Genomic DNA, 24,922 nt, shown 5'->3' on the forward strand with positions numbered 1-24,922 from the left:
ATAATCAATCAATCTTCATATCATGGTAATCCACACATGAACATACGTTTCTCACACACACACACACACACACACACACACACACACACACACACACACACACACACACACACACACACACACACACACTTTAATCCAACCTCAGCACCTTATTTTAAGCTTTAACTTGAGTCAAACCGATGTTCTGATTTTGTGAAAACCTTTATAATCTATAACAAATGAAACTGCGTCATCCTTTTTTTATGAGTCTGTGTGCGTGTCTGTGTTGTTTTTTTATATTTAGAAATTATGAATGTGCAGCCTTTTGTAACGTATAATAAACTTGAATCATTAATATATCAAACAATGACACATTATTAAAACTATAATCACATTACTCACAAAAATGATAATAAGCCCTCGTGTGTAACGTTTTTGTATGAAACGTGTTTTTATATTAAAAAAGAAAAACACTTGTTTGAACAGATTCAGTTTTTCTTTTTCTTTTACAGTAAGTCTCAGTAATGAATCAATATTGTGATGAAGATATATGTATATTGTGTACATATCTCTTTATATTTTATATTTCATCGTATTTTATATATTTTGACGACTTCCTGTCTGCTGCAGTAACAAGAAGATTTCTCCGGATCAATAAACTTTATTTCCTTTTATTTGAAATTAGAACATGTAGATAAAAATGTAATGAGGTTCGATGACGTCAGTGAAAACATCAGTGAATAAAATAGCAGATAAAATACAGTCAGTGATTATTCAACTTTAATTCAAAACTTTCATCTGAAGCTTGTTTCAGAGGATCATGTATGTTATATGTTATATGTTTTATGTCATACGTGTAGAGTGAACACACACTTTCACACTAACAAATCAGCTGTTTCACAAAATGAAGCTCATGGAAGTCAGTTTGAAATTAGGGCCAAGTTGGTGTTTAATCCCTCGGGATTGCCTGCAGGCTGGCAGGCAGGCAGCGTGTGTGTGTGTGTGTGTGTGTGTGTGTGTGTGTGTGTGTGTGTGTGTGTGTGTGTGTGTGTGTGTGTGTGTGTGTTTGTAAGAAGGTAAAAATGGTTTTTAAAAAGCAATGAGAGGAATCAGCTTATCACCGATAATTAAAGTCAATATAATCTGTGTTTTTACTGTTTGACTGAATTTAAATCGAATAAAGATTAAAGATTAAAAATCATTAAAATGAGCCGAAACTAATGTTTTTATAATATTATCATCACGTTACATGTTTTTATTCATGAGTTCAAGAGATACAAATCTGAGAATTCAAATAAAAACCTCCAATAAACAGATTTGTTATTATTATATTATGATTAATGACAACATTAATAAATAAAGTCCTTTATTTGTCGATCAATCACCAATATCAGACATTAGACAGCAGGTTTTATTAAAGTTTCATTTTGTTTCTTCTTTTATTTTCATCCTTCCTCATATTTATTTCTGATAATAATAATATGTTTGACTTCATATTTCTGTACACGTGATGACACCTGCCAATACAAAGACACATGAATAAATAAATGATGAGACACTTACATGTGACACAAGAGATACAAACTAATTGATGTGACTGATCTACATGTGTTAATATATACGATTAATAATACGATTCCATGTTTTCATTTTATTTGCTATTTTTGAATTTTATTTGTATTATTAATAAAAATGATTTCGTAAAGGAACAAAACGAATAAATAATAGAAATCAGATAAAATATTTTTGACAGTTCTTTCTTAATTAAAAATATTCAATTTAAATGTTCTTTCTATGAATGTTATTGTATAAACAGGAGAAAAGATGTTGGATTTAAAGATGGAGGGAGCTGATTGATTATTGATTATCGGGTGATGCAGCAGCTGATGCACCCCCCCCCCCTCACAGAATAAATCCTGATCGGATTGAAGTGAATTTGGAGGCAATTAATCCTCTAACGCCCCCATCAGATCTGTCCTCTGATTGGCTGCTGCTCTGATCCCGGACTCTGGAACGGGATAAATGGAGCCCCCGGCCTGTCCCATCCTCAGCTTCCCTCACACCTGTCACCATGACGACCCGGGACGAGGTCGGAGAAGAGAAGCCCAAAGTGAAGATGTTGTCTCCGGGCTTCGGGATCGATAAGTCCCGCCTGCACGCTCCCGGGTTCCGGTCTAAAGGCTTCGCCATCACCGACCTCCTGGGCCTGGAGTCGGACCTGCAGGCCCGGCCGCAGCCCGGAGGAGCCCCGGGCCTGTCGGCGGTGTGCTCCGGGCCCGGGGCCGAGCCGCACGGAGCCGGCGGCGGCCTCGGAGGCTTCTCGTTCCCGGGAGGATCTCTGCCGCTCGGCCTGGGCTTCCTGTGCAGCCTGGCGGCGCAGCAGCCCCCCGGGGCTCCGTGCTTCCTGCCCGGCCACCTGCCGCTGCTGCAGGCCCGGACCGAGAGCCACTACCTGCACAGCCTGGAGGCCCAGAGGGACAACTACTCCGGTACGGCTCGGCTCGGCTCGAGTCCGGAGCTTTTCTGTCATTGATTCGAACCACTTCTGATTTTAATCTTTATTTAGTCTTCGTTTAACGTTTTAATTTGTTTTATTAAACAAACGTTCATCTTTTTTATTGTCGTTGTTTTTAACGAAAGTTCGGATTGACTCAGGTTTTTAAAAGCTTTTCATATGATTTCTTATTTATTTCGTTTATCTATATAAAACTATATTATATATATATATATACACAACTATAGATTTAGTTTTATTTGAGGCTCAGTTTCCTCGGCTCCACTCGGATTCCACTGAAAACTTCAAAATAAGAAAAAAACATTTGTTTGTTTTCAGTCAGTTTTTAATTTCAAATCTATTATTATTATTAATAATAATAATAGTTTGAACAATAACATTTTAAGACGCATCTGAACGAAGAACTGAGTTTTAGTTTTTCCTTTATTTGATAATTGAGCGTTAGTGGTTGCTGTGGATGTGATGAAGATGATAAACTGATGGTGTTTGTCACCGCTGCAGATGAAGAGTGTCTCTCAGACAGAAACGACCCCAAGTCTTCAGGAAACTCTCAGAAGAGGAAGAAGAGGAGACACCGGTGAGTTTCAATCATTTCAATCATCAGGAACATCTGTAATTATCACATTAGTATTGTATTTATTCATGTTGCACATCTTTTATTTAATTAATGGACAGATTTCCGTTTTCGAATATTTGTTTAATAATGTTTATGTTTAAATATGTAAATGTTTCATTAATTTCATTTATTTTGATATTTTCTTAATCAATCAGAATAAATTGATTATATTATATTAGAATAAATGTTTTATTCTTTTTTAGAGTGTCAACAGGAATAAGACTGAAATTAAACAAAAAAAAAACAATTATTACAATTATAGATATAAGATAAAGATTTACCATTTTATTTGTTTATGCAGCTGCTGTGTGTTTGTGTTTTTCGTGTGGATTGATCTGAATATGAAAAAAAGAATTAGATGAAATAAATCAGATGATGAAATGATATTGGTTTTATCATATGAAACTAAATGAAATCTTGATGATGAAGATGTCTTTTCTGTGCAGGACGGTGTTCACCTCCCACCAGCTGGAGGAGCTGGAGAAAGCTTTTCACGAGGCTCATTATCCAGATGTTTACGCCCGAGAGATGCTCGCCATGAAGACAGAGCTGCCCGAGGACAGGATACAGGTGAGACGCGCGCCCAGCAACTCATCAAGAATCACCAGCTATCAGCAGCTGACTCTCAAACAGCTGCCAAAGGTCGTTCAGGAGGTTTTGTACAAACTGAAGTTTTACTTTTATCTGTTGATTCAAAAACAATAAGAATAAATATAAAAGAAGAAGAAAATTCCAACAATGCTTTGGAGGAAGTGTTTCTCAACATGAGGGTCCGGGACCTTCTGAGGGTCTTTAAATAAGGATTCAACAGGAAGCTTTCACCACATCTCACTGTCATCACCAACAAGCAACGATTCCAATTATCCACATAAAACAAATGCTGTTGTTTTATTTTTAATTAATTAATTAATGTGAGAATTTAAATCCAAACCGTTGAAAACACATTTATTTAAAACACTGTGAACCTGAAGAAACATTATCATTTAGTTGTTTATTACATTATATTATAACTATACCATATTATTCTCTCTCAGGTCTGGTTTCAGAACCGTCGGGCAAAGTGGCGGAAGCGTGAGAAGTGTTGGGGTCGCAGCAGCGTCATGGCGGAGTACGGCCTCTACGGGGCGATGGTGAGACATTCCATCCCGCTGCCCGAGTCCATCCTCAACTCCGCGAAGAACGGCATGATGGGATCCTGCGCCCCCTGGCTGCTCGGTGAGCCGCATGCACGTCAGTGCCACGCACACGCACCACACCACGCATCAATACACGCACACACACACACTGTACAGTTTACATATATGTTGCATCATGTGACCCGAAGTCAGCTGAGTTCTTTATATTTATATTCATCAGTTACATGAGAAAACATCTGGATCAGATCACTTGATTTACTTCATCACTTCACAGTTTCATCAGTCAACGTCAATCTCCATGTTGATAACTTCACATGATCAATAGATTCTTTTACATGGTGATAAGTTTCATTGTGAGGGAAAGTTTATTTCTCTGATTTCACGTCTCAGCCTTAATTTACACAGTTAGAATTTATTTACAAGTGACTTATAAAGGTCATGAGGTCATCATGATGTTTGAATCAGGGCCGTAACCAAGACGCTGTGGGTCCAAACATCCCCTGATCGGCCCCCAGTTTATTTAATTGTTTAATTGTAATGAAAAATGAGTGTCTATTCAGTTTTATCCTTGTTTATTTGTTCATATATTCATGATAGATAAAATGTAATTTCACTGGAAACTTCCATGGCTGTCGATGAAGTCACGTTGTAAAGACAAAACAGATGTTACATCATAATTTCACATGGTAATAAGCTGTGAGTCGATCAGACTGGACTGAATCTCTGTCTCCGCCTCTCTTTTCTCAGGAATGCACAAGAAATCTTTAGAAATGGCCAAAAAATGTTCCAGTCCTCCAGCGTCTGAATCCACTCGCTCAGACTCCTTCAACACGGCGGAGCGACGGGGCAGCGAGGTCCGGGAGGTGGAGCAGGGGGAGGAGCTGTTGGAGGAAGAGGAGGAGCTGGAGGAGGAAGTGGCAATCGACCTGTCCAGCTCCTCCAAACAACATCATGAGGACGGAGGGAGGAGCGTTCCCTCGCCACGGCGACAGAGCGGCGGCGAGTCGGACGAACACAGCTGAAGGTCAATCTGACGTTTCTGTTTTGGAGACACAGGGATTTGATTGGCTCGTGGAGCACAGCCAATCATTGAACAGACATGACATAATTTGTTACTATGCAAAGTTTTTAATTAAGCACGGTTACGTCAGAGTTGTTTTTTCATTTTTAAATAACTGTCAACATGTAGCATTTTAATTATTGGATTTAACTGTTAGCATGTGGCTATTTCCTAAATATTAAGTGGAAAATATGATCTAATATTTCAGTGCTAGTGTTTTAGAATGCTAATCCACTTTAGCATGCTAAAGTACTAGCTGACCTATATTTTTTTAGCTTCTAATAAAACTTTTATTGGTTATTTACAATGAAATGTTAGGCGGCTAGTACTAATTCAATAAATGGTAGTATGCTAATATATTAGCATTGGGTACAATTTTAGCATATTTACTTATATGTGGAAATGTTAGCATGCTAATAGTATGCTAAAATTGTAGTCTTTAGATAATACTTATCTTTCTAATGAAATTCAATTTGTGACTAAGAACATTTGCATACTAAACTGTTAGTATGAATATTTAACAAGCTAACATGTTTACCAGTGATATAAGTGGTATATTGTTGACAAAATGCTAATTAGTATTTAATGGAATAAGAGGGCTAACAACACTCTTGGACATTTTTGAAACCAGTGAAATTAATGTACAAAAATAAATGTATTTACAGTTTGAATGTTTTATTACGACTTTTTATCAATGGAGCAAAGGCTATTGATAACGCTTGAAAATGAGCTGCAGCCGAAAACAGTAGCTCAGTTAGCTCTGTGCTCCAGGAAACGCTAACGTCAGGTGAGAATGTCGGACTGAGAGTTTCGTGTTTTCTGTTGGACGATGTAAATGAAAAGCCTCCGTCTGTGTCTTTATCATCGTTTTGTCCTGAACGTATGTTTTATATCTGTGATTTTGAAAACGAGAATATTTAATGTTTTATTCCTGATGGTGTTTGACTGCAGCTCTGTGAATGAATGTAATGTAAATGTAATATTAAAAAAAGTTGGTCTATTATTATGTGTCTGTACAGGTTCAGCACGTGGTGAATAAAAACAAAGTATTTTTGGAGATGTGGGATATTTATCTGTCATTTCTCATCAGCAACACAGACACTGCAGGATATTTGAATTCAGGTTTAATTCATCAGGATTAATGAAACCCCACTTATTCATCAAATTGAAAATATTAGTAACCTAGCCTTCTCATTTAAATTACACTTGTCAGGTTTTATGAAATTCGCCCCTTTGACAATTTCCATTATATGAATTTAGATCTAAAAAATCCCTTTATTTATATGTAATCTAATATATAAGAGTGTATACAATCTGATTATTTTGAGGTTTGTTCCATCAAAATAGAAAATGAACCCTCTGGTCTGGTACATTAAAGATGTTGGAATTTGTTAGTTGATATTTTCAGCTCATAATGTTTCTACTCACTATCGTGGATGTGAATCCACCTTTAATCATGTGACGTATAATAATTAAACTGAAATACAAACCTTCATCAAGTCTCAAAGAAAACACACACACTGTGTTTGTGATTTTTAAATGAATATATTTATTGACCTGTGTTCAGTGGAGCAGTGGTTTTACTCTGAAGGAGTAGAACGTGACTTCCTTGACCCGCAGTTTTCCCTGTAGCCGTTTGTGTGCTAAGCTAACCTGTAGCTTATTCTTCACAATGGTTGATTTAATCACTTTTAAAACCCAGGTGAAGATCATCGTTAATAACTTGACTCAGACGCTAATGGCGCAGATTTTTACTACGGCGGAAAAAACGACGTTAAATATACAAAGTCCCAAAGCTCAGGTAAGCTAACAGCTAGCTAACAGCTTATACAGTGCCTAACAGAGGCTAACAGCTAGCTAACAACGTCTTACAGCAGCTAACAGAGGCTAACAGCTAGCTAACATCAGCTTATACAGTGCCTAACAGAGGCTAACAGCTAGCTAACAACATCTTACAGCAGCTAACAGCTAGCTAACAACAGCTTACAGCAGCTAATGGCTGGGCTAACAACAGCTTACAGCAGCTAGCAGAGGCTAACAGCAGCTAACAACAGCTAACAGAAGCTAACAACAGCTTTGATATAAGTGTGGATGAAACATTGTTCATTGTGAATGACCTGTTTCATCTCAGTGATGATTAAAGCTGGAGAAAGTTTCTTTATCACATTTTGACTTTTTGTACATGAACCTGTGAGGATGTGACTGTTCATCAATCTGTATCGTCGGCCCTCATCACCAAAAGCTCTGGAATCTCCTCGTCTTTCCAAGTCGACGTCTTCGTCTTCTACGTGTACGGCTCCTCTTCTTCATCCTGAGATCTTTGTGTTCTTCCAGCTTCACGTCCGTCACGTGTTAGAAACCTCATCCACACGTCCACTCGCTCTCTGGGAAGCTTCCACACATTTTACTAGGAGGCTGCAGGAAAAGTTTCAGAAAATGTCCAGAGACACGGACTCAGACATTTGTTCTCACATACAGAACCTGCAGAACATGTCAGGAACATGTCAGGAACATGTCAGGAGATTATCTGAAGTTCAGTGCAGGTCTGAATGCAGCTTTAGTGACTGTTCATATTGTTTCAGGAGAAACTGGGAACTCTGGTTGACGCTCTGTGTGTTGAAGCTGTGGAGAAAATCTTGCAGATTGTTGAGGCGGCTGTTGAGCAGCAGGAGGAGACTCCAGGAGACCGGAGTGATTGTCCTCAGTCTGATGTGATGAAGACGCAGATACATGAAGGTGAGTTTTTATCAGTTTTTAACAAACCAAAGAGGAAGAATGACAAGACTGAACCTTCATCACATCAACACATGAAATATCCTCGTTTTCATGCTTTAATTATGATAATTACTGGAGACTCTAAACCTTGTGATAGGCTGACGTCCAGAGTGACCCCCACTCTCGCCTGGTTTCAGGTCCGACAGACTCAGACTGAGCTGAAATGGAACAAACATCAGGAAAAGTTTTCATCTGATTCACACTCGCACGTCTCTGCCGTCAATGTCAGAGTTTATTTTCACCGAGGACTACGAGGAAGCAGCTGGAAACAAAACCAGATGTCACTTTAAATACAGTTCAAACTTGTGGATGAGGATTCTCAGATGGTTCTGAACGACTCAGCTGCAGGAAGAACGATTTCTGTCTTTTCATTTAACAGTGATGTTTCTGATGTGTGTTTCAGGTGACAACGTTGGTGGTGAACAAACCTACATCCTGGTTTACGGGGTCAGTTAGTGAATCCACACAACATTCAGAGAATCAGAGAAGAGAAAACAACCCTGAACTGTCAACTGTTTCCTGTTCTCAGAGCGCTGCTGTCGACTCCAAGTGTCTGCTGGTCTCCCTGCAGGGCGGCGCCGATGCTGGTGGTGAGTTCACCTGAGAGATAACACGTAAACACACAACTGTCGTCCACTAGGGGTCTCTCTAACAGACCAATTACTAAAGATTCAATCCAGTAAAAACAGTGAATAAAGCAGCTTCCTGTTAAAACTCAGTGTTTCTCTGACTCTTCTCTGATTGGCTGAGTCGAGCTGCCGCTAACGTTTGCTCAGCTTGTTTCTCTGAAACTTCAGATCCAGACGACCGACGACTAAAATCCTTCATCTGCTTCACATATAGAGTAAAAAACCACCAAGATGTAAAAAGTGTAAGAATGTGACTTCCACTGGATAAAAAGTCACTTTTGACTCTTCAGACAAACACTGACACGTACGAGGGCATGACGCCACCAACAGGCGACCACATGAAACGCACCGTTACCGACATTAAACTATAGAGTCAGCCCTCTTGTGAGCACACAGTTAAAGCAGAGACATCAGTGCCCTCTGGTGACCTGTGTTACGTTTATGGATGTAGAGATTAATCATCTGATTCTAGAATTTTGTAGGATTATAAATGCATATATTTCCCTTTATTAGGAACTTCTGATCGATGTCATTGATAAATAATCAGTCAGTTCAAGTTTATGTCCTCGATGACCTTGAGTAACCTCTCATCACAGGTGAAGATAAAACCACTGAGGTCCCAGGTGAAGTGACGACTCGCACTCACTCCTCCCCCGCTGATTTCCCCGACCACGAGTACGCTCAGGCGTCCTCTCCTCCGCCCGGCACCCCTGCAGCAGAGGAGGTGCCTGCAGCACACAGCAGGAAGCAGCGCCACAGTCGTAGGAAGAAAGACACAGACACAGCGACCGCACAATCATCAGAGATTCACCACGAGTGCTCACAGTGCGGGATGTTGTTTCCAAACTCAGAGCGACTCTCCGACCACCACAGGAAGTCTCACCCCGTGTGTTCAGTGTGCAGGGAGCAGTTCACTGGCATCCTGAAGTTACGTGAACACGAGCGCACAGAGCACGGGCTGCTGCCGTACACCTGCGACTTCTGTCCGAAGAGATTCAACCACAAAGCTCATCGCAACCTGCATGTGAAGGCGCGACACACGGGAGAGAAAAGCTGCCACTGCGACGTCTGCGGGAAGGGTTACTCCTGCGTCAGCGTGCTGAAGACGCACAGGATGACGCACTTCGACAAGACCTTTATCTGCGACATCTGCGGGAAGAGCTTCTATCACGCCTGCCACCTGACGCGCCACAAACTGGTGCACCAGGATGCGCGGCCGTATCAGTGCTCCACCTGCGGGAAGGGCTTCACCCAGGCCGCCAACCTGCGCAGCCACCAAGCGATCCACACAGGAGAGCGGCAGCTCTGCTCCATTTGCGGGAAGAGCTACCGCTGCCTGAAGAACCACGTCATCAGCAAACACTCGCATGAGCTGCCCGCCGACGAGCTGCTGGCCAGAGACACCATTATCACATGTGAGGTCTGCGGCAAGAAGTTCCCCAACCTCTCGCAGTTCAAAGTTCACCAGAGGAACCACACGGGGGAGAAACCGTTCCACTGTGACCTGTGTGGGAAGAGTTACCGTCTGAAGGAGCGGCTGAGGGACCACAGGTACACACACAGCGGCAAAAAGCCGTACAGCTGCTTGCTCTGCTCAAAGACCTTCAATATGGCGTCTAGCTTCCTGCGGCACCGCAGCATCCACAGTGGAGAGACGCCGCACAGCTGCCACGCCTGCGGCAAACACTTCCGCCTCCTCACCTTCCTCAAGGCTCATCTGCAGACCAAAGCTCACCTGAGACGCACTCAGCAGAGGCCTGCTCCTCTGACCAGCATGTTACATGACCAAAAGTATGTGGACACTCAGACATAACAGTTATATGGGATTTAATCACAGACATGGAGGCCACACCCCCACCTCCAACACCTCTGGATCAGGTTGGATGATCGGACCTCTGACCTTCTCCATCACATCATGTCAAAACTGAGGTTTCAGCAGATAATTCACTGTTACATGATGAATTGTGTGTGTTTGTGTGTCTGTTGATCAAATCATCAGGTATTAACAGTCAAAGTAATCTGATTACATCAGGTTAATAAATACATTTTCTTAAAACCTGAAAATTAACTGATGCGTCTTCATCACTTTATCTTTTTATTGTTTTTCACCTCTGCCGTTTCTTTCATTTCTTTTCTGTTGCTTCAGTTTTTCATATTTTTTTGTTGTAGTTTGTATTTTTTGGTAAATTTACATTTTTCTCAAGATTTAAAGATGAATCAATGACACAATGAGACAAAAATAGGTTAAAAGTTCATATTATATTTGGTGGTTGTAAGAATATTATTTTGCAGTTGATTCTGTTTTCTTTTAGTTTGAAAGTCTGTTTCCTGTAGTCCATTACAGGCTGTAGTTCCAGAGCTTTCGACTGAAACAGTTCATCAGCTCATGAACGAGCTGTAAGTGGAGTTTGAGTCCAGATATTTGATGCCAACAGTTACAGGACCTCGAAAGCTGTGGAAAAGGTATGTGAGAGAACTCTGTTGATTTATTTACCTTTTTTTCTCATCTCTTCTTTTTCAAGTTTAAATTTAAAACAGGTTTGAATCTAAATCTAAACCAGTTCAAACTGATTCAATCTGCACGCCCTGGGCTGACCTACAGGGGGCAGCAGCCATCAGAACTTCCGATGTGTTATGATTAATGTGAGTTACAATAATTAATCTCATCTTTACATTTTTTTAATCTGACACTTTTCTGCTCCTCAGATTTATTTTAAGTCACAGCTTTACCACCACATGAATCTGTTTACGCCTGTTACATCTGAAACTGTTTTATTTCAAACACCAGATTCACACATTTTGAATCAGTTACAAAATAAAAAATCTCAAAAACTAAACTCTAACAGAGTCTGTAGTTTCTCACGAGTCACTTGACATCAGAACCTCGTTATTCACATTTAAACTCACTGCGACACCAGAGAGTTTAAAACATGTAAACTCATGAGGTGGCAAAATAAAACAGACGCTGGTTCTGGTTCAGTTTTCACTTGTTTATTTTAGTTTAATCTGGAACATTTCTGTACAGTCTGTGTGTGTGGGGGGGGGATGCAACCACGAAACCTCATCATGAAAAGTTAAATCTAATAATGAGTCACTGAGTCAGAAAGTTTCTAGGAACAGAAACAGTCTCATTTTGGCACCAAACTTCCTCCATAGTTCACCTGCGCTCACCTGAGGGGGTTACTGAGGACTCACTCTGGACCCAGAGGATCAACATGGCCGCTCACACCAGAGGGGCCCGGTTCTTCAGGAGCCTGCTGAGCCGCTGCAGGACCCCGGGACCCCCGGGACCCGCTCCGTCCTGGACCCCGGTCCTGCGCCTGTCCTCCCGGCCTCCTGTGCCGGCAGCGGGCACCTGGAGCTCCGGGCTGTCCCGCCTGTCTCACCCGGACCTGTACCGGCTCTCGGTCACGGACCCGGATCAGTTCTGGGGAGCCGCGGCCGACAGACTCCGCTGGATGGAGCCGTTCCACCGGGTCCAGGACTGCGACCTGAGCCGCGGGAGGATCCGCTGGTTCCTTGGAGGGAAGATCAACGTGTCCGGTGAGTCACCGATCACAGATCAATAAGGGATCGATACGTTTTCCCATCATGCACCTGGACGAGTTCGCCTCCGGATGAAGTGCAGCTGAAAGCTCCGGTCGGAGTGACGTCATACTGCATCAACATCATCTATACGTTTTAATGATCGATGGATCAGTTTGTAAATGATAAGAAATAAACGGTGAGATGTTGAGTTCACTGTCAGAAAAACAAACTTATCATTTCAATGTAAAATGTCATTCTGTTTATATTGAACTCAAAATGAACGAGTCATTACTGCAGCTTCAGTAAATATAAAGCTATTTATGTTTAAACATTGAATTAATAATTCGTCAATATAAACCTTTGTTTAATTCTAAATTTAAACCAAATCACAGAAATGTTCATTATATTTATTTAAATGTCAATTATATTTCAAAAGATGGAAAATGAAACGTTCAAACATCAAACTCGTGATGTGAAAAGTTTATTGTTTACAACGTATAAACATATAATATTATAATAAACCTTTATTTGAATTTATGAAATCACAACGTTAAGTATTTCACATTATGATGTCATAAATTCTTACAAGTGTGAAGTCATCGGATCATGTAAAAGTAAAATACTTTTTTAGCATTTAATTCCTTTTAACCACTTTATATAGACGGGGTCTCAACAGGCTCAGATGAATGTGAGGGGTCACATTAAAGTTTATATATATATTTTATTCTATATTAAAATAGATTCTGAACTTCAGCAGTATTAGTATAGATAGATGTAGTGGAGTACAAGTATGAAATCTAGTACTGAGTACATGTATTCCACTGAAATATAATAAATTGAGATAAAATGATCATTTAACCCGGAGGATTCAGTTTAAACCACGTGATTGGCTGAAATGTTGAAGGTAAATCATCAATGTTGTTGTTTCACAGGAGAAATAATCAGATATCGTCCTTATCTTCATTTACATAATGAATCTTTGTGAAAACACATAAAGAAATAAATCCAGTTTATATTCATCAGTCCTATAATAACATGTTGTAATAATCTTTTATTGTCTCTCATTCCTCTGTTGTTTTTTCCCTCACTAATAATAATCCAATAATATTCTAATAACGACGGCGTTGTGATCTGATATCTGACGGATTATTGTCTAAACCTGCTGCGTGAGACTCAAACAGGATCTTCAGTCTAAAATCCATTTTTTGGATTTGAGTTCAATCAGAGAGTGAATGAAGACAGTTTCTGTGAGGACAGACTCCAGAGGACACGTCATTAACCAGCTCAGAGACCAGCGAGGTCAAAAGACTTTTATTCGGTTGTTTTCTAACATGAATTTACTCATAGCTTCAGCCCTGAAGTTCACATTCATTATTTAGGGTTTGTATGAGAGCTGAAAACTCTGAGCAGGTTCCACCAAACAGGATCAACTTTATTTGGACACACATATATATATATATATATATATATATATATATATATATATATATATATATATATATATATATATATATATATATATAAATGTAGTGGATCCAGAATAAAGTCAGGATGAATTAGTTTCATGTTGAAACCACAGTGGGAAGTTTTTCTGACTCTGCATCCGTCTGTCTCAGTGAACTGTCTGGACGTCCATGTTGAGAAACATCCAGACCGAGTGGCTCTGATCTGGGAGCGAGACGAACCCGGCACAGAGGTGAAGGTCACATACAGGTACGAACATCTGGAAACATCTGCACCAGTGATAATTTCCCTGTATCCTCCCTCTATGCAGACGATACTGAGCTTTATCCGACTGTTGTTCTAAAGTCGTCATCACAGCATCGGTAACGTACAGGAGATGTTTCACTGTCCATAAATACACAGCCGGTGAAACTCAGATTCACCTGGTAAAGTTTAAAAACTCGCTAACTTGGAGATTAATGTTATGTCGTACTGTGTGATTCGTTAACCTGACGTCAACTTCTGGAAAATATTTTCATACCTTTTCATTTTTAAACCAGTCATCAATATATATATATATTGTATATTATACACAGTATATATGTAATAGTGTTGGGACATGCGTATCCGTCCTCCACAGGGAGCTGCTGGAGACCACCTGCCGCCTCGCCAACACGCTGAAGAGCCATGGGATCCAGAAGGGTGACAGGGTGGCCATCTACATGCCAATTTCCCCGATGGCCGTGGCGGCCATGTTGGCGTGTGCTCGTATTGGAGCGGTACACACGGTGGTGTTCGCTGGTTTCAGCTCAGAGGCTCTGGCAGGGAGGATCCAGGACGGTGAGTCAAACCACACTGACTCAAAATGACCAAGATGAAGCCAAATCATCTGCATCACCCTCCTGGTGTCTGGCTGCATTATAGGTCATAACCCTCCTCCATGTTAGCAGATGGGACATGGACCAAAAAAAAAATCATAGTAGACGTTAAATGTTCGTCAAAGATGTTTCTGTCGTTTCAGCTCGTTCTTATCTCACTGATGTTTGTTCAAGTGTTTCTGATCAGTTTGGTTTGAATTAGTTATTGATGATATACAGTATATGATATTCAATTCAATTTATTTGTTTAGCACCAAATCATAATAAACATTATCTCAAGGCTCTTTACATAGAAGATCAACACCTAAAAAATAATAGAGAAACCAACAGTTCCCACAACGAGCAGCACTTTGATGGTGGATCACAGACTGTGATCATGGACCAGAGATCCTGATGCTGTCAGCTGATCGAGGACTATGATCACAACAAGACTTCTTGAGACACAACATGTCTCCTCACATCTTCTACCATCAGGAAGTCCTCAGTTCCTCTGCTCCTTCATCTCCATCAGACATTCTGTAGAAACACTTTAAACATGAAGTTACAAACTGGTTCTTCTCATGTAGTGAATCCTGTTGTTGTGTTGATGTGTTCAGTTCCATCAGCATCTGTTGGACTTGTGTCCTGGGAGAGGATCCTCACATGGGACTGAGCTTTATTCACTGATCACTAAGTTTCTATTTGACTCTAGTTGAGTGAAGATCAGAGGAAGTTGCTCCTTGTTAACATCTTTGAGACAAACTGGGATTTATGAATATGAGACAATACTAATAAAATGTAAGAATGTGAAGAAGGTCTTTGAGACCTGCTCTGCTTTCCTCCTGTATGACTCCAGCTCTGTTTCTCTGAGAAGCGTCGGACTCGATCTCTGAAGGTCACAGTCGCTGCTCAACCACGTCAGTGTTTTGGAAACAAAGAGAACAAACATGACATTATCGCGGCTGAGTGAGCAGCAAAGCATGATGGGAGTGTAGCTGAGGTCATTGTCGGAGACAAGAGGAGCAGAATAACAGTTAAAGGTTCAGTCTGAGAAACATTGAAATGTCCTCGTCTCCTGAGATCAGCTGATTGTACTAATGATTTTAAAGTTAGTCATCATCTCTCCTTCAGCTGCTGTGGTCACATGACACAGAGTAACTCCGCCCCATCTCTACTGATGTAAAACTTAACTTTCACTTTATCCATAAACATGAGCTTTTAAATTTAAAATAAAAAGTTGAGTCATATTTTGAAGCTTTAAATGAAGTGACGACACAAAACCAGAAGATCAGCTTTATTTATCGTCTTGTTTGTAAAAAATAAATGAAAAAATAAACGGAGGAATCGGAGACTCTGCAGGACGAGTTATTCACGTCCCGCCTGGACACACACACTGTCATCATTTACATAGACACATGGAGACACTACCTTTGTGTATATTTTTATTATATGTGTGTTTATTGTAATCGTTACCTGCGTTTATAAAAGTTTCAGTTTCTGCTGATGTGAGTTGGTCACATGACCTGACACCTCAGGTGATGATTCTTGTGCTGTATCATTTTGTTGTGTTGTCTTCTGTGTCGTGTTGTTGTTGTGTTTCCAGCTGAGTGCAGAGCAGTTGTCACCTGTAATCAAGGTGTGAGGGGGGGTCGGCTCATTGAACTGAAGTCCACGGTGGACTCTGCAGTGAAGATGTGTCCGTCTGTCCAACACGTGTTTGTCTCTCAGAGGACACAACAGCCTGCAGTGATGGGAGAGCTGGACGTCCCCCTGGAGAAGGTGACACGCCCCTCATCACTACACCTGTGTTTTACAGGTCATGTGTTTTACAGGTCATGTGTTTTACAGGTCATGTGTTTTACAGGTCATGTCCCATCAGCCCTCTGTCTGTCCTGCGGAGCCTCTGGACTCTGAAGACATTTTGTTTCTTCTCTACACATCAGGTAGTACCGGAAAACCTAAAGGCATCGTCCACACACAGGCTGGATACCTGCTGTACACCTCCCTGACTCACCAGGTATATATACACTGTCTTTTATTATGTATTTATATATGTACAGTATGTGTATACATATATATGTGTGTGTGTATGTTGCTGATGGTCTTTATATATCGTCTCTAGTTTAATATATCGTCTCTAGTTTAATATATCGTCTCTAGTTTAATATATCGTATAGCAGTTACACAACAGGACAAAGACTGTGTGTCCTCAGAGAGACAATGAGAGGAGGATAAGGAGGATGAAGAAGATGAGGAGGAAGAAGAGGAGGGTGAGGAGGATGAAGCTAAGTTCGAGAGCAGCTTACAGGCTGTGTGTATGTGTCTATGTGTGTGTGTCTGTTTGTGTGTCTGTGTGTGTGTCTGTCTGTGTGTATGTCTGTGTCTGTGTGTGTCTGTGTGTGTGTCTGTGTGTGTGTCAGTACAAAAGCTGCTTTATCTGAAACAAACAGGAAGAACTGGGTCCAGGGCGAGAGACATCCACTCACACAGAGAGAGAGAGAGGGATTCTCTGTACTCCCTCGTTCTACTTGATCAGGAAGAAAAATACAGAAACAACAAGAGAAACCCAACAAGCGCAAACATCAGAAAAAGCATCAGAAGGAGAGAAGTGAAACCAGGATCAATGTGAACATCTGGATCAGTGAACTTCTTGGTTCCTTCAAAATAAAATAAATGAACATGAAGTGAAATCAAAGCAGATGTTTACAGTTGAAAACCAACGATTAGAGCAGGAACATGAACTGTGGTTAAAATAAGAAACTGTATTTAAAAGAATTAAATATTGAAATGTGGGGGTCCCTCAAGGTTCCGTCCTGGGTCCCCTCCTCTTCTCTCTCGGCTCTGTCATTCACTCACATGGCTTTTCCTACCACAGCTACGCTGATGACACCCAACTAATCCTCTCTTTTCCTCAATCTGAAACACAGGAGCACGAATCTCTGTCTGACTGACATCTCTCAGTGGATGTCTGCACACCACCTGAAAATTAACCTTGATAAGACTGAACTACTTTTCCTCCCAGAGAAAGGCTCCTCCCACCCACGACCTGACTATTAACTTTGACAACTCCGTGTTAGCCCCCAGACTGCTAGTCAACTCTCCTCACTGCCAACATTACTGCAACAACACATTCCTGTAGATACATGCTACACAACATCAGGAGAATACGCCCCTTCTCACTCAGAGGGCGTCACAGGTTCTGGTCCAGGTTCTGGTCCTGGCTCTGGTCCAGGCTCTGGTCCAGGTTCTGGTCATCTCACACCTAGACTACTGCCCCCCCCCCTCCTGGCAGGTCTACCTGCTGCTGCCCTCCGAACCTCTGCAGCTCATCCAGGAAGCAGCAGCTCCACTGGTCTTTAACCTGCGTTCACTCACACTCCTCCGCTCCCTTCACTGGTTACCAGTAGCTGCCCACATCCGTTTCAAAACTCTAGTACTTGGTACCGTGCTGTGAACGGATCCAGTCTACATCCAGGACATGGTCAAACGTTACAGCCCGTCCACTCCACTCTGCATCGACCAATTGGCTTGTTGCTCCCTCACTGTGAGGGACAGCTGTCACTCAACAACATCACCACTGTTTCCTGTCCTGGCTCCTAAACGGTGGAACCAGATCCACATGGACATCAGGACAGGAAGTCCACACATCTTCCTCCAGCCTGAAGACACAGCTCTTCAGACTATACCTTCGATAATAAAAAACTAAGTTTAGTTCTGTTTAGTTGCACTTACATGCAACACTTTGTAGTTTGGCTTTTTTGAAGCTAATGTAGTCACTTGATTCTTGTTGTTCTGGTTTGTCCCTCATGGTTGATGCACTTATTGTGAGTCGCTTTGGATGAAAGCGTCAGCTCAATGAAATGTAATGTAATGTAAATGTTAGAGTTTATTAAACATCAATCGTTTATTTATTAGCTCTTAGTTACTGAAAAGACAAACTTGAACTTTGTTTATTTCAGTACGTGTTTGATCACCGGGACGGAGACGTGTTTGGCTGCGTGGCAGATATCGGCTGGATCACGGGTCACAGTTATGTCATCTACGGTCCTCTGTGCAACGGCGCCACCACAGTCCTGTTTGAGAGCACACCTGTTTACCCAAACCCAGGTGAGTCTTATTTCAGCTTCATTTCATCACAACTCTGCAGCTTCCACAACACAACTTTTATCTGATGAAAACTGACAAAAACAAAACCATTAATACAAACTGTTCCTGCTGGTTGGACAGAAAAAACTAAACTGAAACATCTGGATTCACCGTCTAGATGTTTTTCAGTCTGAGAGCAGGTGTTAGTGATGTAATGATATACGATCTAATGATCGTATGATCTAATGATCTTATGATCTTATGATCTAATGATCTTATGATCTAATGAGAGATGGTTGTGGAGGAGCCTCAGTGAAGCTCCAGGTGAACCAGGGAGAGTTGATTGCACAGCTGAGTAATTGGCCAATCAACTCCCTGGATTCAAGAGGCAGCAGCTGCCAGAGAGAGACACACAAGGACACACACTGAGTGACTGAGCTGCCAGAGAGAGACACACAAGGACACACACTGAGTGACTGAGCTGCCAGAGAGAGACACACAAGGACACACACTGATTGACAAAACTGAGGTGCAGCTGAAATAGCAAGTTTAGATTTAGTTGATTTATGTTTTCACCTGTGTGTAAAGAATAAAAGAATCTGAAAAGCATCTGGTTTGTCTCTGGCTGTTTTGGTGAGACCCTGGTGGATCGTCATAGGCCACTTTGATAAATATATATATAAAAAACTGTTTCAACAATCAGGTTCATGTGTGTGAGTTTGAGGTGATTCATTTATTTACATGACGTTCTTCACTATGTTGTGTTCAGGTGAGCCGTCCTGTGAAGTACGACACAGTTACTCATTAATGTTGGTTTATTACCTGCAGTTTTAGGGTGGAGTCACTTTATCCCAACTCTACAGTTATATTGCCAGGTTTCCTCTGACTCACCCGTGACTCTCACCCGGGACTCTCACCCGGGACTCTCAGGTCGATACTGGGAGATGGTCCAGCGTCTCCGGATCACTCAGTTCTACGGAGCGCCCACTGCTCTGCGTCTGCTGCTGAAGCACAACGACAGCTGGGTGAAGAAGTACGACCGCTCGTCACTGAGGACGCTGGGATCAGGTCAGACACACACCTGAGCTCACCGGTCACTTCATCATGAAATAATCTGTAGAATTATCTTACAGTAAAACACTGATGTTATGTTTCATTCATCATCTCATTGATTATTAATAATTAATACATGATTATAAATGATTAAGAAGTTAATGATGAATAAATAAACCAAAGATCCTTATTTGATCTATTGATAACATGTTCTGTGATGTACTGTGTGTGTGTGTGCGTGTGTGTGTGCGTGTGTGCGTGTGCGTGTGCGTGTGTGCGTGCAGTGGGAGAGCCTATCAACCATGAGGCCTGGTTGTGGTTCCACAGTGTGGTTGGAGATGGACGGTGCCCTCTAGTGGACACCTGGTGGCAGACAGGTGAGACACACTGTAAACAGTCAAAGGTCAGAGTCTGAGACTACACCACACCACACCACACCACACTACACTACACCACACCACACCACACTACACCACACCACACTACACCACACCACACCACACTACACCACACCACACCACACCACACCACACCACACCACACTACACCACACCACACTACACCACACCACACTACACCACACCACACCACACTACACTCACACCACACCACACCACACCACACCACACCACACCACACCACACCACACCACACCACACCACACCACACTACACCACACCACACTACACCACACCACACTACACCACACCACACTACACCACACCACACTACACTACACCACACTACACTACACCACACCACACCACACTACACCACACCACACTACACCACACTACACTACACCACACTACACTACACCACACCACACCACACCACACTACACTACACCACACTACACCACACCACACCACACCACACCACACTACACCACACCACACTACACCACACTACACTACACCACACTACACTACACTACACTACACTACACTACACTACACTACACTACACTACACCACACTACACTACACCACACTACACTACACCACACTACACCACACCACACTACACTACACCACACCACACCACACTACACTACACTACACCACACCACTACACTACACCACACCACTACACTACACTACACTACACCACACCACACTACACTATACCACACTATACTACACCACACTACACTACACCACACCACACCACACTACACTACACTACACCACACTACACCACACTACACTACACTACACCACACTACACTACACCACACTACACTACACCACACCACACCACACTACACCACACCACACCACACCACACCACACTACACTACACCACATGACACCACACTACACTACACCACACCACACCACACTACACCACACTACACCACACCTACCACACCACACTACTACACCACACTACACCACACCACCTACCACACCAACTACACTACACCACACCACACTACACCACACCACACTACACTACACCACACCACACTACACCACACCACCTACCACACCACACTACACTACACCACACCACACTACACACCACCACACCACACTACACCACACCACCTACCACACCACACCACACCACACCACACTACACTACACCACACCACACCACACTACACTACACCACACCACACCACACCACACTACACCACTACACTACACTACACCACACCACACTACACTACACCACACCATACTACACTACACCACACCACACCACACCACACTACACCACTACACCACCTACCACCACACCACACCACACCACACCACACCACACCACCTACCACACCACACCACACCACACTACACCACACCACCTACCACACCACACCACACCACCACACCACCTACCACACCACACCACACCACACCACACTACACTACACAACACCACACCACACTACACCACACCACACCACACCATACTACACTACACTACACCACACCACACCACACCACACCACACCACACTACACTACACCACACTACACCACACCACACTACACTACACTACACTACACTACACCACACTACACCACACCACACCACACCACATACTACACTACACTACACCACACCACACCACACCACACCACACTACACCACACTACACCACACCACACTCCACTACACTACACTACACTACACCACACTACACCACACCACACCACACTACACTACACTACACCACACTACACCACACCACACCACACTACACTACACCACACCACACTACACCACACCACACCACACCACACTACACTACACTACACCACACCACACCACACCACACCACACCATACTACACTACACTACACCACACTACACCACACTACACTACACTACACCACACTACACCACACCACACCACACTACACTACACTACACCACACTACACCACACCACACCACACTACACTACACTACACCACACTACACCACACCACACCACACCACCCTACACTACACCACACTACACCACACCACACCACCACACTACACTACACTACACCACACCACACTACACCACACCACACCATACTACACTACACTACACCACACCACACCACACCACACCACACTACACTACACCACACTACACCACACCATACTACACTACACCACACCACACTACACTACACTACACTACACCACACTACACACCACACCACACTACACTACACCACACTACACCACACCACACCACACCACACTACACTACACCACACCACACCACACCACACTACACTACACTACACCACACCACACTACACCACACCACACCATACTACACTACACCACACCACACTACACCACACTACACCACACCACACTACACCACACCACACTACACCACACCACACCACACTACACCACACCACTACACTACACCACACCACACCACACTACACCACACTACACCACACCACACCACACTACACCACACCACACCACACTACACCACACCACACCACACTACACCACACTACACTACACCACACTACACTACACCACACTACACCACACCACACCATACTACACTACACTACACTACACCACACCAACCACACTACACCACACCACACCACCCTGCAGAGGATCAGTTGTGACCTAATTCCTGGACAATCAGCTGTGTTGTTTTTAAACTTAAAGTCTCAACCATCTGCTTATTTCTCTTAAAGGAGAAAAATCCACAATAAATTAAGAAATTACACTTTCACGCACACTGACACATGATCCTGAACAAACACAACCCACGTCCTCACACGTCCTCACACGTCATGAGGACAGTCTGTCCATCCTACACAGGGTTCACTGGGACAGACCTGTGAACCCTCTTGCTCCTCAGAGGATGAACCCTTCAGATTTGAATGAGTCCATTATGTTTCCTCTGGCGCTTCCTGCAGGACTGATGTGAAATGTTTGTCATCACTACTGTTCACAGTGAAGCTGAGTCACAGTCAGTAAACACCTGGTTCACTATTTACTCTCAGCTGCACTTGAACGCACCACGAAGGAGACTTTTCTCTCTGTGTTGACATGTCAGTTGTTGGACGTTAAGTTGTTTGTGTGTCTCTGCAGAGACCGGAGGAATCTGTATCGCTCCTCGTCCTGCAGAGGAAGGAGCGCCGATCGTTCCAGCGATGGCCATGAGGCCGTTCTTCGGCATCGAGCCGGTTCTCATGGGAGAGAAGGTGAAAACAAACTTTCTTTTAAAAACACAAGAAATGCATCATTCTTCTTCTTTTGTTTGGTTTATTGGTGATGAACCAACATCAAGGTGCATTACCGCCAATCCACTGGATCCTCTGTTCTCTGAGTCCATGGCTCCTCCTCTAGAAGATGTCCGGTTCTGTTCGTCCAGATCAAAGACTGTAAATAACAAATCAAAGACGAAATAAACAACTAAGACTGTAAATGAAGACCAATCATTCTATATTCACAAATAACTCGACTTGACGTGGGTTGACAGCCGCCAATAAACCGAACAGAAGAAAAAGAAGAAACAAACTTTCCTGCCAATAAACCAAACTGATCAGAATCACTTGAACAAACCTCAGAGAGATAAGAACGACCTGAAACGACAGAAACATCTTTGACAAACATTTATTTTACGTCTACTTTGATTATTTAGTTTGGTGCATGTCCCATCTGCTAACATGGAGGAGGAGGGTTTATGGCCTATACTGCAGCCAGACACCAGGGGGCGATGTAGATGCTTTTGGTTTCACTTAAGTGGAACCATTATGTCGTCCGTCTTTATTTGCAGTCGTGTTTAGACTAAAACAACCACATGGTTTTCAAAATAAAATGAAACCAGCAGCGTTTTGGTACATCAGGCGTAACCATAGCAACAGTGATGAATCTGTGTGGATGAAGTCGCCGCACCAGGGGCCCTCGACTCTCTGGGGCCCCGGAGCCTGTGCCCAGTTTAATAAAAAATATAAATAAAAACTTGAATACATGAAATCAACTCCTGATTTACAACCAATAAAAACCTAAAATCTGACGTTAGATTAAAAAAATAAAGTTCAAGGACAATCTCTCCTCCAATCAGCTTCAGATCTGATCTCCTATCAGTCCCTGCATCTCGTTAACCCCACTTGACCTTTAGATGTGAGAGGCCAAACGAGCCTTCGAGTGCCTGGTCTCTCTCTCTTTAATCTTTCAATTAAAAGCAACAGCATCTGTTTTCTTTGATTACCAGACTTTCAGACGTGTTGGATGAAGCCACAGATTCATTATCCGCTCGTTTCCAGTTTCCCTCCCTGATGTAATCTGTCGAGGTTTCATCATCAGTGTAGATTAGATTAGATTAGACCTCAGTTTCCTCGTCAGAGGAGACGAGGGCAAAGGTCACTTTCTCTCAAATCCTCTCACACAAACACAAACTGCACGTTAACACAAACTACACGTTAACACAAACTGCACGTTAACACAAACTGCACGTTAATACACGTTAACACAAACTGCACGTTAACACAAACTGCACGTTAACACAAACTGCACGTTAACACAAACTGCACGTTAAGCACACAAACTGCACGTAACACAAACTGCGTAAACGCCAACACAAACTGCACGTTAACACAAACTGCACGTTAACACAAACTGCACGTTAACACAAATTGACACAAACTGAGTCCAGGCAGATAATTAAAACATGACTCCGACCTGAAGCTGCTCAGACTCTGTGTTTTTTGAAATCGTTCCATTCCACCTCACACTTTAACGCTTGTCTTATACGGC

The 24,922-nt window shown here is 42.6% G+C and overlaps 3 protein-coding genes across 9 annotated transcripts in view; all 3 read left to right on the top strand.

The window, feature by feature from the left end:
- The first annotated feature begins 2,029 nt into the window (after nucleotides 1-2,029).
- On the top strand, nucleotides 2,030-6,363 carry vsx1 (visual system homeobox 1 homolog, chx10-like). Of its 2 annotated transcripts, none has more exons than XM_035172844.2 (5): nucleotides 2,030-2,468; nucleotides 2,996-3,071; nucleotides 3,557-3,680; nucleotides 4,145-4,340; nucleotides 4,994-6,363. In XM_035172844.2, exons 1-5 carry the CDS (start codon nucleotides 2,051-2,053, stop codon nucleotides 5,266-5,268), a joined length of 1,089 nt encoding a protein of 362 aa, XP_035028735.1. In that variant the 5' UTR covers nucleotides 2,030-2,050; the 3' UTR covers nucleotides 5,269-6,363. The 2 variants fall into 2 exon arrangements, with proteins under 2 accessions (XP_035028735.1, XP_035028736.1); XM_035172845.2 differs by having other exon boundaries at nucleotides 4,145-4,325.
- A 532-nt stretch (nucleotides 6,364-6,895) lies between these two features.
- LOC118119271 (zinc finger protein 135) lies at nucleotides 6,896-11,547 on the top strand. Of its 6 annotated transcripts, none has more exons than XM_047342419.1 (5): nucleotides 6,896-7,596; nucleotides 7,889-8,042; nucleotides 8,179-8,528; nucleotides 8,611-8,671; nucleotides 9,307-11,547. In XM_047342419.1, the coding sequence occupies exons 3-5, from the start codon at nucleotides 8,463-8,465 to the stop codon at nucleotides 10,521-10,523; spliced, it is 1,344 nt and encodes a 447-aa protein (XP_047198375.1). In that variant the 5' UTR covers nucleotides 6,896-7,596; nucleotides 7,889-8,042; nucleotides 8,179-8,462; the 3' UTR covers nucleotides 10,524-11,547. The 6 variants fall into 6 exon arrangements, with proteins under 6 accessions (XP_047198375.1, XP_035028980.1, XP_047198374.1 ...); XM_035173089.2 differs by having other exon boundaries at nucleotides 8,219-8,528; XM_047342418.1 differs by having other exon boundaries at nucleotides 6,896-7,107; nucleotides 7,502-7,596; nucleotides 8,485-8,671.
- acss1 (acyl-CoA synthetase short chain family member 1) overlaps nucleotides 11,049-24,922 on the top strand; it is a 15,598-nt gene continuing 1,724 nt past the window's right edge. The window contains exons 1-10 of the mRNA XM_035173082.2: nucleotides 11,049-11,173; nucleotides 11,867-12,253; nucleotides 13,855-13,951; nucleotides 14,322-14,521; nucleotides 16,142-16,317; nucleotides 16,403-16,555; nucleotides 18,498-18,645; nucleotides 19,555-19,692; nucleotides 19,962-20,054; nucleotides 23,255-23,367. Coding sequence (XP_035028973.1) covers nucleotides 11,926-12,253; nucleotides 13,855-13,951; nucleotides 14,322-14,521; nucleotides 16,142-16,317; nucleotides 16,403-16,555; nucleotides 18,498-18,645; nucleotides 19,555-19,692; nucleotides 19,962-20,054; nucleotides 23,255-23,367 — 1,446 coding nt within the window. The 5' untranslated portion in view covers nucleotides 11,049-11,173; nucleotides 11,867-11,925. The remainder of the gene's footprint in view (nucleotides 11,174-11,866; nucleotides 12,254-13,854; nucleotides 13,952-14,321; nucleotides 14,522-16,141; nucleotides 16,318-16,402; nucleotides 16,556-18,497; nucleotides 18,646-19,554; nucleotides 19,693-19,961; nucleotides 20,055-23,254; nucleotides 23,368-24,922) is intronic.

Source organism: Hippoglossus stenolepis, chromosome 12, assembly GCF_022539355.2.
Source record: "Hippoglossus stenolepis isolate QCI-W04-F060 chromosome 12, HSTE1.2, whole genome shotgun sequence".
NCBI lineage: Eukaryota > Metazoa > Chordata > Actinopteri > Pleuronectiformes > Pleuronectidae > Hippoglossus > Hippoglossus stenolepis.

Coding starts and splice junctions, on each gene's coding strand:
- vsx1 (XM_035172844.2), top strand. CDS start 2,051: ATGACGACCCGGGACGAGGTCGGAGAAGAGAAGCCCAAAGTGAAGATG. Junction 2,469..2,995: donor CCAGAGGGACAACTACTCCG/GTACGGCTCGGC, acceptor TCACCGCTGCAG/ATGAAGAGTGTCTCTCAGAC. Junction 3,072..3,556: donor AGGAAGAAGAGGAGACACCG/GTGAGTTTCAAT, acceptor TTTTCTGTGCAG/GACGGTGTTCACCTCCCACC.
- LOC118119271 (XM_035173084.2), top strand. CDS start 6,979: ATGGTTGATTTAATCACTTTTAAAACCCAGGTGAAGATCATCGTTAAT. Junction 8,043..8,484: donor GAAGACGCAGATACATGAAG/GTGAGTTTTTAT, acceptor TGTGTGTTTCAG/GTGACAACGTTGGTGGTGAA. Junction 8,672..9,306: donor GGGCGGCGCCGATGCTGGTG/GTGAGTTCACCT, acceptor CTCTCATCACAG/GTGAAGATAAAACCACTGAG.